A 17,292-nucleotide genomic window follows, 5' to 3' on the forward strand; every position below is an offset into this window, starting at 1 on the left:
CCGGCCGAAAACTTGTGCCAAAAAAAAGTTTCTTCTTGACCCAAATGTGCTGCAAAAAAAAAGCAGCGCATCCCACTCTCTGAGCCCTCACCCCAAATAACCCCCTGACTCCTCCTCCTCCCCAAAACAGCCTGGAATCCCCCTAAAATCCCCTGCAAGGCTTTATTATTATTATTATTATTATTATTATTATTATTATTTTCCCTTGGAAAGGGGATGCCAGGAGTTTGGGGTGTTGCAGCCCCATCCCTTCCTCCGCCACCCCATTAAAAAACATCAACTCAGCTGCACGGGGAGCGGGGAGATTTGCTGCAAACGGGGTTTTTGCTGCGAAAGGCACTGGTTTCCAGCAACATCATGTCCCAGCCTGGCTTGAAAAGTCCCCAAATCGGCCAAGAGTTGGAATTTGATAGAAATTGCGTACTTTTCATCCCGGGGAGGATATAAAAGGGAGATAAACCCCAGAAGCGAGGACACCCATTGAGAACTGAAGGCAAAGGGGGGATCCCAGGGCGCAGCCCCCTCGACTTCTCCTTCACCCCGATGCTTCTGCCCTTTACCCGGAGCCTTCATCCCATCCTCTTCCCACCTCTTCCCGCTGGCTCAGCACCACCTGCACCCCCGGCCGGGGCAGGGGCTGCCGCTTGGAGCCAGCAAAGCAGAGCCCCGTAAATATTAATCAAGCCGCTTTGCTCTGTTTAGCTCCGCGGGATGCAAACAGATGGGAGACGAGAGGGCTTTTTACCCAGCCGAGGAGCGGGGTAACTCAAACCTAATGAATTCCAGCAGCGGAGCGTTTTTCCATAAAATCAATAGCGGGATACGAGGCGTAAATATTTTATTAGGGTCTCGGGCGGGCGGCGAGGCTCTAAGGGGAAGGGGGGGGCTCGGTGGGTTCGGAGCAAAGGCCTGGATGCGTCGCGGAGGGGGCGAGGGTGTGTTTTCCTGGAAAAAAGGGAAAAAAAAAGGGGAAAAACAGAAAAAAAAACAGCAAAAGCTGGAGGTGGAAAGGCACCGGAGCACCCGGCATCGCCAGTGCATCCCATCCCATGGGGCTGGGGGGGGGGGCTGGCGAGGCAGCCCCGAGCCCGAGCACGTCCCGAGCAAAAAGTGCTCTCTGCTCATTTAATATTAACAAATTGAAATGAATTATTGTAATGCCAATTAACTTGTAGCTGTCCCTTATTAATAGTAATTTAGATTAATATTTCTTGGAAGCGGGAACGCGGGGCTCAGGGCGACGTGCCTCGAATACCAGAGCGCGGCGGAGCCCTCGCCTTTGGTTATTTTTCTGTTTAGCTGATTCCTCGCTTTTTCAGCCCAAAACGGGGAAGGAGGCCCTGTCCTCAGGGAGGGGGGGAGCTGTCCCCCCAGGGGTCGAGGTGAAGGGGCAGGGGGCCGGGGGGGACACTCGGAGCACCCCAAGGACCCCGACACTCGGCGGGGAAGCCGCCCCCCGGCACAGCCCCATCCATCGCCCCCCCGACACCCCCAGAAGCCGACCCCAATGAGAGCCCCCCCGCGCCCTGGTAGTGCATGGGGAAGGGGGAGAACCCTAAAACCTGAGGTTTGTGGTTTCTGGATAGAGCTGGAGGGAGAAGGGGGGGGTAGGAGAGAGACGGGGGGGGTCTAGAGAAAGTTTGGTGCTCCCCCTTTTTGGCAATAGAGGGGAGGGGATGAGGGAAAGACAGAGGGAAGGGGGGAGGGAGAAAGGGAATGGGAGAATGAGAGGGAGAAAAGGATGAGAGGAAGGAAGAAGGAAAGAGAAAAAGGAAAAGAGAAAGAGAGAAAGAGGAAAGAGAAAGAAAGAGAAAGAGAAAAAGAAAGAGAGAAAGAGAAAAAGAAAGAGAAAGAGAAAGAGAAAGAGAAAGAGAAAGAGAAAGAGAAAGAGAAAGAGAAAGAGAAAGAGAAAGAGAAAGAGAAAGAGAAAGAGAAAGAGAAAGAGAAAGAGAAGAAGGGAAGGGAAGGGAAGGGAAGCGAAAGAAAAGGGAAAGGGTAAGGAAAGCAAAGGGAAATAAAAGAAAAGAGGAAAAAAAAGGGGAGTGGAAAGGAAAAGGAAATAAAAAAATGGAAAGGGGAAGGAAGGGGAAAGGAAAGGAAAGGAAAGGAAAGGAAAGGAAAGGAAAGGAAAGGAAAGGAAAGGAAAGGAAAGGAAAGGAAAGGAAAGGAAAGGAAAGGAAAGGAAAGGAAAGGAAAGGAAAGGAAAGGAAAGGAAAGGAAAGGAAAGGAAAGGAAAGGAAAGGAAGAAAAAGGGAGCGGTGAAAGGGCAGCGAAGACGAAAAAGGGAAGGGGAAAAAAATCAAAAGGAGAGAAGGAGAAAGGAGACGAGGAGGGGAGGAGCAGGGAAGCCCGGGCAGACCCCGCAGCTGCGGCCCCTACCTGCGGGCGCGGCTCCCGACGGGGCGCATGGGCCGGGGGGCGCGGCGGGGCCTCGGGGGGCCGGGGGGGGCCCGGAGCTGCTCGGGGCCGGGGGTGCCGATGCCGGGGGGGGGGGTCCCAGCCTGAGGGTGCCGGGGCTGGGGGAATTGGGGAGGGTTTTTGGGGAGTCCCGGGCAGCGGAGCGGGGCCGGCGCTCGCCTCCCCGAGCGGCTCCGCACCGAAACTTGCGAGCGGGGCCGCCCCCCCCCCCCCCAAACGCCCCCCCCCGGGGGCCCGTCCCGTCGAGCCCTGCCATTGGTCTGCTCCGCCCACGTGACCACCCCTGGATCCGATTTCAGATTTTTTTTTTTTTTTTTTTTTTTTTGGCCTTTTCTGCCTTTTTTTGCCCGCCCCCCCCCCCACCCCCAGCTCCCTTCTTTCCCCCCCTCCCCTCCCCCCCCCCCCCCCCCCCAAACCTCCGCCCCGTCCCCGTGCTCGGAGCCCCGCGCGGGAGATCGGCCCCGGACCCCCCGGAACCCCGAGCGGGACCCCGAGGTCCCCCCCCCCCCACGGAGCCCCCCCCCCCGGGACCCCCAGCGGAACCCCCGGGACCCCCCGACGGAGCCCCCGGGACCCCCGGACAGAGCCCCCGAGACCCCCCGATGGAGCCCTGGGACCCCTCGACGGAGCCCCTGAGACCCCCGATGGAGCCCCCCGGGCCCCCCCCCCACGATGGAGCCCCCCAGGACCCCCCAGGACCACCCTAACGGAGCCCCCGGCTGCGCCCACCCGCGTGCGAAGTTTGGAGGAGAGGCTGCAGAGAGGTGAGAGCTGCCCCCCCCCCCCTTTAGGGGGCTGAGCCCCCCCCCATGGACCAGGCAGAGCCCCCCCAGACCGGGCAGAGCCCCCCCAGGTCGGGCAGAGCCCCCCCAGAGTGGGCTGAGAGCCCCAGGATTTGGTGACCCCCCCCCCGGGATGGGACTGAGCCCCCCAGGACCTGGCCGAGCCCCCCAGAATTTGGGAAAAGCCCCCCCAGGAAGGAGCTGAGCCCCCCAGGATCAGGCAGAGCACCCAAGGATTTGGTGACCCCCCCCCCTTGGGATGGGGATGAGCCTCCCAGGATCTGGATGAGCCCCCCCCAGGACCAGGATGAGCCCCCCAGGAATTGGTAAAAGCCCCCCAGGACCTGATTGAGCCCCCCAGGATTTGGTGACCCCCCCCCTGGGATGGGGCTGAGCCCCCCCAGACCAAGCTGAGCCCCCCCATTCCAGGCTTCACCTTCCCCCCCCCCCCCACCCAGTGCCTATAGACACGTACAGGGGCCGTATATATGGAGCGGGCTGCGGGGCACCTATAGGGCCCTGCTGCTCCTACACACCCCTATAGGGTGGGGGTGGCTGCGGATGACCCCGTACCTATAGATATAGGTCCCGTTGGTGTGACACACGAGGGGGGGGCACGTATAGGCCTGTATATAGTGGGATGCCTCCGGTGAGGGGGGCAGAGCTGGCTATATGGGATCGTGTTTGTTCCCAGCCCTATAGGTGGCTGTGAACACCCTATATACCCTATATGTAGCTGTGAATACAGCACAGGGCTGGCACATATAGGGCCCTGGCATGTAGGCACCTATAGGGCAGGTGTACGGGGTGCCTATAGAGGGGTCCATGCCCCCGGCACTGCAGTTATGATCCTATAGATGCTGTGGGGTCCCCTAGCTGCACAGGGGACAGCCCTATAGGGGATGCAGACCTCTATAGACCTATATAGGGTGGTCTATATGTCCCTTCCACTCCCTATTTTGGGGTTCCCTATGGGGGGAGCCCCTTTCCCACCAGTGCCCCCAGAGGGTCCCCAGCCCCTTCCCCATGGCCTGGGGGGGAACAGGGGGGGCCCCAAACCCCCCAGGCTGTTCCTGGGGTCCCCCTGGTGTAAGGGGGATGCCCCATAGGGGATGGGGGGGGTGGGAAATACTCCGAAATAGGGCAAAAACTAAATAAAAATGCCCGTGAGAGGGGAAAAAAAACGATGTTTGCGGGAGCGCTGGGAGAGGCCAGCGTTTGGGGCCAAACGCGGCCCGTTTCGGGGCTGAACTTCTCAAGAGAAAAAAAAATATAAATAAATAAATATATTTAAAAAAAAAGCGGATTTCCTCCAAAATCTCAGCATCAATTCCCCCGTAGGGCCGGGATGCTGGGAGGACGGGAGGGGGAAACCCCAAAGGCGCATCCCGCATCCTCCCTCGGCGTCGTCGCCGCCGCCGCCGCCGCCGCCGTCAAATTGGGGCCGTTTTGGAGCAAATCGGTGCGGGCCCACTCTTCCTTTCACCCCTGCCCTTTTCACCTCCGTCTTGCCCGAGGACAGGCATGACCCGGTCATTGACTCACCCCGAGTCAATAAGTCTGCCCGCATTAGCATAAAACATGAATCCGGTGGCAGTTTGACAAATTATAACTCGGAGGGAAAAGATCTGCCAACTGGCTCACTCCTGGAATGACAATTTATCACGGGAACGGGAAATGGTAAATCAGAGGAATCCAGATGACTTAATTATTCCGATATAAAAAAAAAAAAAAAGAAAAAAGGGTGAGGTGGGGGAAAAAAAAATAATAAAATAGGATGGAGAGGAGGGGGCTCGGCGGCCTCTCGGGGGTTTCGAAGGTCCCGTTTTTTTGGTTTTTTTTTTTTGTGTGTGTGTTTTTTGTTTTTTTTTTTTCCCGTTTCTGGAGGATTTTGGCCCGGAGCGTGGCCGCGGTCGGGGCTGAGGGTGGTTGTGCTCGGCTCCTTCCTCCGCTCCCTCCTCGCCCTCTGCCACCTCATTTTTCTTTGTCTCTGCCTCCGTCCCTCGCTCCCCTTCTTTGTTTCTCCGCCGCCGCCTCTTTGTCTCCCTCCAGCTGCCTCCCGCTCGCCCCCCGGCCCCACTCCTTCTCCCCCCCTACAACCCTCGGGATCCAGCCCCTAGGGGATCCCATTTGGGATTTTGGGTCCCCCCCCACCGATTCCCAAGAGAACACAACCCAATTTCATCCCCAAATGGGGCGAAATCCTTAAAATCCCCCCGTTCCCACCCCGGATCCCAAAAAGGGAACTCGCCATCCCAAATAGAAATGGGGTTGAGCCGCTCCGCGGGATCCCTTTTGTCTCAGACCTCCCCAGCTGATTTTGGGGTGGATTTCCCATTTTTGTGGTGCTGCAGGGCTGTAGTATTTCGGTGGGAAGAAGAAACCTTGGGGAAACGAAGCCCTTTTGGGGTGCTGATTTTTTTTTGGGGTGGGAGCAATGTCCACCCTTGGCTTGGCTCCAACCCCATCGCAATGGGGTTTTTTTGGGGGATGCCAACCGCTCCATCCCATTGCTCCCAGTCCTCCCAGTCCGGACCAGTGCTGGGGCTGGATCCTGCAATGGGATCGCTCGTTGTTTTATGGGATGGAGGACGGGGGCTGGATCCATCCCCACGTCTTGGTTTCCCCGCGCTGCCCGGTGCGGGATGGAGAAAAGAAGACGCAGAAAAAAAAAAAAAAAAAGGGGAGAAAAAGGGGAAAACGAAGACAAAAATCCCTCTCCCGGCCTCATTTACAAATACGCGGCGCGGGGGAGATTTATGGGCGAGGATCTCTCCTATAAATCACGGCGGCCCTTTTTTTTTTTTTTTTTTTTCTCTTTTTTTTTTTTCCCCGGACCATGCAGAAATGCAAACACCTGCACCCGATTATTTGTCTTTTAAACAGAAAAAAAAAAAAAAAAAAAAAAAACAAAAAACAGGTGCCGACGTCGCATCTTTTCCGAAGAGGCGACAAAAAACCCGGCGGCGGGATCCGTGCGGGGCCCCGCTGCTGCCGGCTATGGGGTCGGCCCCACACGGGGTAGGGGAGAGGCTCCCACCTCGCGTCCGGGTTCGATTTTGGGAGAAAAGTGGGGTTTTGGGGTGCTTCTGGGCCCAGGTCCGGCTCCAAATCCTTCCTCCTGCCCCAGCTCTGCATTTGCAGACCCCGATCCCCTTCCCTAGCCCCAAATTTCCCCTCTTCAGACCCCGCTGCCCTTCTGCTGTTCCCAAACCCAGCCTCAAGGCCCTTCCTCCAACCCCCAGTTCTCCTCCGCAGCCCCAAATTCCCTTCTTCAGCCCCCAAATCCCTTCTCAAGCCTCCAATCCCCTTTTCCAGCCCCAAATCCTCTTCTCCAGCCCAAAGCCCATGTCTCCAGCCCCTAATCCTGTTCTCCAGCCCCAAATTCTATTCTCTGGCCCCCAAATCCCTTCTTCAGCCCCAAACCCCCTTCTCAAGCCCCAAAATCCCTTCTCAAGCCTCGAATCCCCCTTTCCAGCCCCAAATCCCCTTCTCCAGCCCCAATCTCCTCCTCCAGACCCTATTCAAGTTCTCCTGTGCCAAATCCCCCTCTCCAGCCCCAAATCCCCCTCTCCAGCCCCAAATCCGCTCCTCCAGCCCCATATCCCCTTCTCCAGCCCCAAATCCCTTCCTCCAGCCCCAAATCCCCTCCTGCAGCCCCAAATCCGCTCCTCCAGCCCCAAATCCCCTTCTGCAGCCCCAAATCCGCTCCTCCAGCCCCAAATCCCCTTCTCCAACCCCAAATCCGCTCCTCCAGCCCCAAATCCCCTCCTCCAGCCCCATATCCCCTTCTCCAACCCCAAATTCCCTCCTCCAGCCCCCAAATCCCCCCCATCCCCACCCCAGGGACACGCACAGCCCACGGGGACCCCGGCAGGTCCCACCCTGCCCCGTGCACCCCCAGCACTTTGGGGTCGTCCCTTTGGGGTGCTGAGGGCCACGACCCCACTCCTGGGAACAGCAGGAACCTGGCTGGTGTGCCACCAGGAAGTAAAAACCCTTAAAAAGGGGTTTTAAGGGTAAAAAGGTTTTTTTTTTCCTTCCTTTTCCTGCCCTTTTTCCGTTCTTCCTCACCCCACTCCTGCTCCTTTTCACCCCTTTTCCCCCTTTTCCTCCCTGACCCGCCAGGAACCGGGGAACAAAAAAAAAAAAAGCACCTCATGCAAAGCAGAAAAGGGAAAAAAAAAGTGAAAAAAAAAATAATAAAAAGAGATGTTTTTTATTGTAAAAGATGACATTTTTATTGTCTCTCGGATTGTGCTATTTTCTTTTTTTTTTTTTTACGAGCCAGCTCCAGCTTTATTTTAGGCGGTAACAGAAGTGAAATTATTTTTCAAAGAGGGTTTTTTTTTTTGGTTGTTGTTGTTGGCTTTTTTATTATTTTTTATTTTATTTTATTTATTTTTTTTTTTTTCCACGTCCACGTTTTCCTTTTTAAACACTCTATTAGGAAAATGTTGCCTGGCAGCTGGGACGCAGGCACCGAAGGCGCGGGGAAAAAAAAAAAGGGGGGGGGGGCAGCGAGCAATAAAAAAATAAAAGGACCCAATTAAGATTAATTATCTAATTAACGGAGGCGTAAAACGCAGAGAGGGCTAAGGGAGCCCAAAATTTGGGGAGGGGGCGCGGCACCGGGCGAGGGGGGCGCGTGTCCCATCCGTGGGGGGGTTCGGGTGGTGTCCGGGCACCGTTCTGTAAATTTGGGGTCTGGGGGGTCCCAAAATGCCCCAAATTGTCCAGTTCTACCCCCAGAAATGGGTCCAGAAGAAGCTGAGCCTGTTTCGGCCCCATAGAAAACCCCAAAAGGTCCCGTTGGGGTTACCCAGCCCCCAGGGTTCCCCCTCTGTCCACCCTATAGTGCTGCACGCAAAATGATGCGTTTCAGCGCTTTTCTCCCCAAAATGTGGCTCGAGAGGGGCGCGGTGCCATCCAGCCCCCAGGGGAGCGGTGCTGGAGCTGCCGCCCCACAGCTCGACCCCAAAGTTGTGTCCTCCCCGCATTTGGGGCATCCCGGAGTTTGGGACATCGCCAACCCCGCAGCATCCCAAACCCTGAAACACCCCAAACCCCACAGCACCCCAAACCCCACAGCATCCCAAACCCGGCAGCATCCCAAAACCTGCAGAATTCTCACCTGCAACGTCCCCAACCCCACAGCGTCCCCAAACCCGCAGCATTACTACCCTGCAGCATCCCAAACCCTGCAGCATCCCCAACCCCGCAGTATCCCAGACCCCACAGCATCCCCATCCTGCAGCATCCCAAATCCTGAAACATCCCAAACCCCACAGCATCCCAAACTCCTCAGCTTCCCCAACCCCACAGCCTTCCCCACCCCACAGCCTCCCCACCTGCAGTATCCCAAACCCCACAGCATCCCAAACCCTGCAGCATCCCCATCCCATTTTAACCCCATCTTTCAGCATCCCCAACCCCACAGCATCCCCACCCCGCAGCACCCCAAACCCCACAGCATCCCAAACCCTGAAACATCCTCATCCCACAGCATCCCCAATCCTGAAACACCCCAAACCCCACAGCACCCCAAATCCTGCAGCACCCCAAACCCTGCAGCACCCCAAACCCCACAGCACCCCAAACCCCACAGCATCCCAAACCCCGTACCATCCCAAACCCCGCACCATCCCCATCCTGCAGCATCCCAAATCCCACAGCATCCCCAATCCCGCACCATCCCAAACCCTACACCATCCCAAACCATGAAACATCCCAAACCCCGCAGCATCCCAAACCCTGCACCATCCCCATCCTGCCCCATCCCAAACCCCACAGCACCCCAAACCCTACAGCACCCCAAACCCTGCCCCATCCCAAACCCCACAGCACCCCAAACCCCGCACCATTCCCATCCTGCAGCATCCCAAACCCTGCCCCATCCCAAACCCTTTCCATCCCCACCCCATCCCCACCCCACAGCACCGCCCCGGTCCCGCATCCCTTTGGGATTTCGGCGGCCCCTTTAGGGACGGCTCTCTGCCACTCTCTAGCGGCTTCTCCCCGCAGAGCCGGCCCCGGGCCCGCTCCGCGCGGCCGCACCAGTATGGCCCAGTACGGCCCAGTATGGCCCAGTAGGGACCAGTAGGGGCCGGTGCCCAGCGGTGGGAGGAGCGGGGGAGGGAAGGATGGGGGGAGGGAGGGATGCAGGACCCCAAATTGGAGGGATGAGGGGTGGGGGGACTGGGATGTAGGGATTGGGATATAGGGACTGGGATATAGGGACGGGGATATAGGGAATGGGATGTAGGGACTGGGATATAGGGATGGGGATATAGGGATGTAGGGATTGGGATGAGGGATGTAGGGATTGGGATGCAGGGATGAGGGATGTAGGGATAAAGGATGTAGGGATGAAGGATATAGGAATGTAGGATATAGGGATTGGGGTGTAGGGATATAGGGATGTAGGGATTGGGATGTAGGGATTGGGATGAAGGATGCAGGACTGCAGGAATGAGGGCTGCAGGGATAAGGGATGTGGGGACATAAAGGAATAACGGGATGAGGGACGCAGGGATTAGGGACGAGGGATGTGAGGATAAAGGATAAGGGATGAGGGCAGGAGGGATGCAGGGTGCTGGGATGAGGGATATCCCACATCCATCCCACAGCCATCCCATATCCATCTCTCCATCCCATACACATCCCATATTTATCCTATACCCATCTCTCCGTCCCATATCCATCCCATAACCATCCCATATTCATTTTTCCATCCCATACCCATCCCATACCCATCCCATATCCACCCCACCCCCATCCCACCCCCACCCCTCAGACCCCAGTAGACCCCGCAGCACCCTTGGGGTCTCCCCACCCCAAAAACCCCCCCGATTTATTCGGGAACACCGCATCCCACAACAGCCAACCCCACATTACAACCCACCCCTCATCAAATCCCAAGGAAAACCACCAAACCCCGATCCCAAAAGCACTATGAAGACCCCAGCACCCTTTTTAGGGAACGCGAGGCGGTCGGACCCGACACCGGCCCTAAAATAAAGGGGGGGGGGGGGGGGTGCCGGGGTCCCTGGTGATATATGGGCGGCGTTCCCCGTAAAAATTATTCATCGGGATTACTTTTAGGGCCGAAGTGGCGCCGTGATTTAGGGCCCTCGGAGCTCTGGCCGCCGGCGGCACCGGCCGCCCTACAGCGGCGGTGGTGCGGGGCTGGCGGCGGTCACCCCATAAAGCTGTCAGGGGGGGCGTAAATCAGGGATTCCTGGGGCTCCAGGAATTCCCCCGGACAGCTTTCGGCCATATGCTGCGGGGAACGGGGGGCTGGGGGGGTTTGGGGTGGGGTTTTGGGGGATTTCGGGGGGGATTTGGGGGAGTTAGGGGGGTTTGGGGGGGATTGGAGGGGGTTTAGGGGGAGTTTGGGGGGATGTGGGGGGTTTGGAGGGAGTTTGGGGGGGTTTGGGGTGGGGTTGGGGGGTTTAGGGGGGATTAGGGGGGATTGGGGACATTGAGGGGGGTTTGGGGGAGGATTTGGGGGTGAGTAGACGGGGATTTGGGGGGGGTGGGGGGTTTAGGGGGAGGATTTGGGGGGATTGGGGGAGTTTTGGAGGAATTTGGAGAGATTTGGGGGAGGTCGGGGGCATTGGGTGGGGTTTCGGGGGAGGATTTGGGGGGGTTGGGGGTTGAGTAGAGGGATTTGGAAGGATTTGGGGGGAACTGGGGAAGTTTTGGGGCTATTGGGGGGATTTGGGGGGGTTTAGGGGCATTGGGAGAGTTTGGGAAAAGGATTTTGGGGTTGGGGGGATTTGGGGTGGGTTGGGGGGATTTTGGGGTGAGTTGGGGAGATTTGGGGGAATTTGGGGGCATTGAGGGGAGGTTGGGGGAGGATTTGGGGGGATTGGGTGAGTTTTTAGGGTGTTGGGGTATTTTCAGGTGGGTTGGGAAGGTTTGGGGGCGTTTTGGGGGCATTGGACGGGATTTAGGGGGGTTGGGGTGAGTAGAGGGGGGGTTGGGGCGATTGGGGAGGGTTTGGGGGGATTTGGGGGCTTTTTGTGGGGTTTGGGGGCATTGGGGGGATTTGGGGGGGCCGCCTCCTTGCCCACGTGCTGGGGGAGCCCCCCCCGGACTACATCTCCCATGCTGCCTCTCAGCGGTGACGTAGAAGCCCGCCCCGGTGCACCATGGGGGATGTAGTCCCGGCCATGGGGTGCCTCTGGGGCCTTCCCAGACCCCAAAATCGGGGGGAAAAAAAAGGGAAAAAGGCACAATTGCAGAAAGTGGGGGGCTCCCCCCATTTCCCATACCCCTCCAATCCCCCATACCCTCTTCTAATCCCCCATATCCCAAATCCCCATAACCCCCCAAACCCCCATATCCCCTCTAATCCCCCATATCCCACACCAATCCCCCATATCCCCCCATAATCCCCCCTATACTCCCTCCAATCCCCCATATCCCACCATAACCCCCCAACCCCCCCCAATCCCTCATATCCCCCAGTCCCCCATATTTCCCCCAATCCCCCATACCCCCCTCTAATCCCCCATATGCCCCAATCCCCAATATCACCCCCCAATCCCCCATATCCCCCCATAATCCCCCAAATCCCCCATACCCCCCCAATCCCCTATACCCCCCCCAATCCCCCATTTCCCCCAATCCCCCATTTCCCCCATAATCCTCCATACCCCCCCCAATCCCCCATACCCCCCCCCTGCTCGGGGTGGCCGTTCTGCAGGCAGTCGCTGACCCCATTCCCGTCAGGCCGCTGACTCATTAAGGGCTGAATTAATTATGCCCCGTAACTCATCAGGGACCAGCCACATCGTGCCCAGATGCAGCGGGGCCAGGAAGGAAAACGGAAAAAGCGAGGCGGCTGAACGGCCCCAAAAACAGCCTGAACGGCCCCAGAACCTGAACAGCCCCAAAACCTGCCTGAACGGCCCCAAAACCTGCTTGAATGGAGCCTAAGCCTTCCTAAACGGCCCCAAAACCTGCCTGAACGGCCCCAAAACCTGCTTGAATGGGGCCTAAGCCTTCCTAAACGGCCCCCAAACCTGCCTGAACAGCCCTAGAACCTGTCTCAATGGGGCCAAAACCTGCCTGAACTGTCCCAAAATCTGCCTGAATGGCCCCAAAACCTGCCTCAACAGCCCCAAAAACCACCTGAACTGCCCCAAAACCTGCCTCAACGGCCCCCAAAACAGTATGAACTGCCCCAAAACCTGCCTGAATGGCCCCAAAACCTGCCTCAAAGGCCCCAAAAATCTGCCTGAATGGCCTCAAAACTGAACAGCCCCAAAACCTGCCTCAATGTCCCCAAAACCTGCTTGGGGCAATTGACTGATGTCCCCCAAATCCCGGTGTCCCCAATGAACCCCCAAATCCCAGTGTCCCCAATGTCCCCCCTATCCCCCTGTCCCCAATAACCCTTTGGGGGGGGGAGGAGGCCCCCCCAGATCCCACAGCCGGGGGTGGCACCCCAAAAACGACACGGAGGCTGCGGGACATGGCGTTTATTGGGGGAAGGGGAAACTGAGGCACGGGGAGGGCACAGAGGGGGTGTGGGGACCCCAAGAACCCCTCAACACTCTTGTCCCCCCCCCCCAGCCCCCTATGGGATTGATCCGTGCCTCAGTTTCCCCCGAGAACCGTCCAGCAATCCCCTAATAAAAAAGTGCACCCAAAATGGGGGATTTTAGCTAAAAAACGGGGTGAAAAGCCCCAAAGCAGGGAGGGGATCGAGCGCTGGGCCCCCCTTTAGGGGAAATTGAGGAATGGGGTGGTGGGTGCTGGGAGCGGGGGCCCCGGCAAAATCTCAGCCCTGTTTAGTGTCAGACTGGTTAAACTGGGAGGACTGGGATCATCGGGGTCTGCCCCACAGCAAGGGGAAAATGAGGCACGGGGGGGGGTTGGGAACGGGGCCGTGCCCCAGCCCTGCAGACTGGGACCCTACAGCTGCTGCCAGTGGGGAAACTGGGGCACGGATCCTAAGGAAACCCCAAAACCCACCTAAATGGGGAAACTGAGGCACGGATCCATTTCCTGCTAAGGAAACCCCAAAATCCTATATAAGTGGGGAAACTGAGGCCCGGATCTGACCCCACCTCCTCCTAAGAAACCCCAAAACCCACCTTAATGGGAAAACCGAGGCACGGATCCATCCTCTGTGTCCTCCTAAGGATGCCCCAACCCCATGTAAGCGGGGAAACTGGGGCATGAATCCACCTCCTCCTAAGAAACCCCAAAACCCCAACTAAATGGGGAAACTGAGGCACAGATCCGTCCCCAACCTCCTCTTACAAAACCCCAAACCCCATATAAGCGGGGAAACTGAGGCCCGGATCCGTTTCCTCCTACAGATACCCCAAACCCCATCTAAATAGGAAAACCTATTAGATCCCCCTCCTCCTAAGCACCCCCTAAACCCCAAAACCCAAGTCACACCCCTGCTTTTTACCCCCTCCCCACCTCCCCCATCCCCTCCCCACCCCCATCCGCCCCCAAATCCCCCTCCTCCCCCCCCGAACCCCCTAAATCCCCCTCCTCACCCTCAGAATCCCCCAAATCCCCTCCCTGGAGCAGCTCCAGCACCCCCAATTCCCCCAATTTCGCTTTGGCCTCCTCCTCCCAACCCCTGTTGGCCCGGGCGCTGCGGGGCGAGGGGTGCGGGATGCTCTCCACCCTAACGGGCAGCCCGGCGGCCCCTAAAGCCTTACGGGCTCGTTGCTGGGCGTACCCCCCGACCCCAATCACCAGCCCGACCCCAAGAAGCTCCACGGCCCGCGCCAGGGCCCGGTCGCATAGGGCCAGGAGCGGGGCGCGTTGGGTGGGGGGCAGCTCGGCGGGGGCCAGGTTACGGCCGCTGGGGGCGAGGAAGAGGAGGGGGCAGTGGTTGTGGACGAAGCAGTGACGGAAAAAACCCCGAGGGTCCGGGCAAAGGGAACGGAAGAGACCCCAAAAGCGGGCGCCGCTCACCTCGGCTCGTCGGCATTCCCAGCCCAGCACCGGGCGTTTGGGGTGCTCGTTTCGGGGTTTCCCTACCCGGCCTCGGACCCCCAGCCACTCGCGGACGTGTCGGGTTTCGCCGAAAGGGACCTAAAGGGAGGGAAAAAAAAAATATATAGGGTTTGGGGTCGTGGGTGCTGGGGGTGATCCCACATGGGGGGTTTGGGGGAGCTGAAGGGTGGAGGGTGCTGCCCCAAAGCGCCCCGGGGTGCTCGCTGCCTCGGTTTCCCCAGCTCTGGCTCCATGGGGATGCCATAAACTATCCCCTATACACCCCATAAGCACCCCCGGTCCCACCCGTGCCTCAGTTTCCCTCCCCTTATTGCCCACAGACACGTATAGGATCCATAGGCACCGGCCTGTGGCTACAACCACCCCAAAACACCCCAGAATCCCCTCCATGCCTCAGTTTCCCTGCCCTCTGGCCCCACAGGGATGCCATAAATCACCCCCTACCCACCCCAAGAGCACCCCAGGTCCCCCGCGTGCCTCAGTTTCCCTTCCCTTCAGCTCCATGGGGACATATAGGATCCATAGGCTCTGTCCTATGGCCACAGCCACCCTGAAGCCTCCTCCGTGCCTCAGTTTCCCTGCCCTCTGTCCCTATGGGGACACCATAAATCACCCCCTACCCACCCCACAAACACCCCAGGCCCCCCGCGTGCCTCAGTTTCCCCCTCCCACCCCACTCAGCGGGCTCCCAGCCCCGTCCCAACCCCTCCACCCCCCTCAGTGCCTCAGTTTCCCCCACCCGCACCCCGTTCTGCGCCATGCCGAAGGGGCCGGGGTTCATGCCGAGGAAGAGGACGCGCTTGGGGCCGCGGCAGTAGCGGCGGACGAAGTGGCGGTGGGGCTCCCAGGCGTAGTCCAGCGGGCGGTACACGTGGCTCACGGGCGCCCCGAAGGGCGGCAGCTCCTCCAGCAGCGCGCTCTGCTCCCGCTCCAGCTGCAGGAAGCGGCCGGCCAGATCCTCAGCCTCCGGTACCGCTGGCACCGCTGGCACCGCTGCCACTGCTGGCACCGCTGGCACTGCTGTCACTACTGGCACCGCTGGCACTGCTGGTGCTGCTGGCACTGGTGGCACTGCTGGCACTGGTGGCAATTCTGGCGCTGCTGGCGCTTCTGACACTGCTGTCACTTCTGGCGCTGCTAGCCATGGTGGCACTGCTCTCGCTTCTGCCACTGCTAGCACTGCTGGCGCTGCTGTCACCTGTGGTGCTGCTGTCACTGCTGGCGCTGCTGTCAATTCTGGCGCTGCTAGGACTGGTGGCGCTGCTGGCACTGCTCCTGCTGCTGGCACTGGTGGCACTGCTGTCACTTCTGGCACTGGTGGCACTGCTGTCACTCCTGCCACTGCTAGCACTGCTGGTGCTGCTGTCACTTCTTGCACTGCTGTCACTTCTGCCACTGCTGGCACTGGTGGCACTGCTGTCAATTCTGGTGCTGCTGTCACTGCTGGTACTGCTCTCACTGCTCTCACTTCTGGTGCTGCTCTCGGTGTTGTTGTCCCCGGTGCCAGCCCCGCAGCGCTGCCCAGGGTCACCTCCATGCTGCCATCGCCTGGGGATAGAGCTGGGGGGGCGGTTATGGGGGGGTACAGGAGGTTATGAAGGGGGCTATGGGAGGGTTATAGGGGTATATAAAGGGTTATGGGGGGTTATAGGGGCATATAAAGGGTTATGGGGGGGTTATAAGGGGGTGCAGGGGGCTATGGGGGGGGTACGGGGCCTCCTGTGGCTCCCCCGTGGGCATTAAATGGGTATGGGGGGGGGGACACAGTGACACACTGCCCCCAGAGCCCTGCCCCTCATTTGAGGGAGTTCCCAGTGCCCCCCCCCCTCCCTCCAAGTGCCCCAATGCCCTCTAACTACCCCAAATACCCCCCAGTTGCCCCCCTGCCCCTCTAACTGCCCCCCACCCCCCTACCTGCCCCCAATGCCCCCTCAAATACCCCCCCAGGCCCTTCCACGTGCCCCCCATACCCCTCATCTGTCCACAACGTCTCTCTAACTGCCCCCCATGCCCTGCTACCTGCCCCCCACACCCCTCTAACTGCCCCTAATGCCCCCAACTACCCCCAAAACCCCTCTAACTGCCCCCCATGCACCCCTACCTGCCTCCCTGCCCCCATAACTGCCCCTAATGCCCCCCTAACATCCCCCATACCCCCTTATCTGCCCCCCCACCCCTCTACCTGTCCCCCATGCCCGTCTAAGTGCCCCTAAAGCCCCCTCATCTGCCCCCAATGTGCCCCATTCCCCCCTAACTGCCCCTAATGCCCCTCTAAATGCCCCCAAAGCCCCCCAACTGCCCCCAAAGTCCCCCACTCGCCCCCTAACTTCCCCTAATGCCCCCCGTGCCCCTCTAACTGCCCTTCCACCCCCCTACCTGCCCCCAATACCCCCCCAAAGCCCTCCCAGGTGCCCCCCAAGCCCCCCGCACCTACCCCCAAAGCCCCCCCATCTGCCCCCAACGTGCCCAATGCCCCCCTAACTACCCCCAATGCCCCTCTAACTGCCCCAATGCCCCCCCAATGCCCCTCTAACTGCCCCCCAACCCCCTACCTGCTCCCAATGCCCCCCCCAAATGCCCCCCAAGCCCCCTCCCCACCCCCGAGCGCCCCCCCCACCGCCCCCCATGACGTCACACCACGTCACGACCCCCCAGCGCCCACCCCGGGCCTACCTGAGCGCCGCTCGAGGCCCCCACCAGCCCGGCCCCGCCTCCCGCCCTGCTGGCCCCGCCCCCTGACCCGTGACGCGCCCCCCCGCGCGGGGCCTGCTGGGAATTGGAGTCCGCGCCGCTTCTTTGTCTGCCGCTGCCCCGGGGCACCATGGGAGAATCCGGAGGGGAGGGGGCGGCACCCCGCGGGGGAGATGAGCCGCGGGGAGAGAGGGGGGCGGGGCTTTGAGCGGCTCCGCCCACAAGGGGGCGGGGCCTCGGTGGCGCGCCGGCGGCGCAAGGGCGACCCCTGGCGGAGGAGGGGACCCAGGGCCACCAAGAGCCCCAGGGTCACCCTTGTCCCCAAAGCCACCGCTGTCCCCAAAGCCACCGCTGTCCCCAAGCTGTCCCCAGGGCCACCCCAAATCAGGGGCCACCGCTGTCCCCA

The 17,292-nt window shown here is 59.5% G+C and overlaps 1 protein-coding gene across 6 annotated transcripts; it reads right to left on the minus strand.

Moving 5' to 3' along the window:
* Positions 1–3,680: 3,680 nt before the first annotated feature.
* SMUG1 (single-strand-selective monofunctional uracil-DNA glycosylase 1) lies at positions 3,681–15,740 on the minus strand. 6 transcript variants are annotated; one of them, XR_014686128.1, is made up of 5 exons: positions 14,941–15,740; positions 14,154–14,273; positions 12,233–13,531; positions 12,128–12,169; positions 11,889–12,089 (listed from the first exon to the last, which is right to left on the minus strand). XR_014686128.1 is itself a non-coding variant. In XM_084499823.1 (3 exons), exons 1-3 carry the CDS (start codon positions 15,730–15,732, stop codon positions 4,841–4,843), a joined length of 918 nt encoding a protein of 305 aa, XP_084355949.1. In that variant the 5' UTR covers positions 15,733–15,740; the 3' UTR covers positions 3,681–4,840. The 6 variants fall into 6 exon arrangements, 3 of the variants coding, with proteins under 3 accessions (XP_084355949.1, XP_084355948.1, XP_084355947.1); XR_014686126.1 differs by having other exon boundaries at positions 11,889–12,421; positions 12,481–13,531; XR_014686127.1 differs by having other exon boundaries at positions 11,889–12,358; positions 12,422–13,531.
* Positions 15,741–17,292: the final 1,552 nt, after the last annotated feature.

The sequence above is a fragment of the Aythya ferina genome, assembly GCF_964211825.1.
Source record: "Aythya ferina genome assembly, chromosome: 28".
Classification (NCBI taxonomy): Eukaryota; Metazoa; Chordata; class Aves; order Anseriformes; family Anatidae; genus Aythya; species Aythya ferina.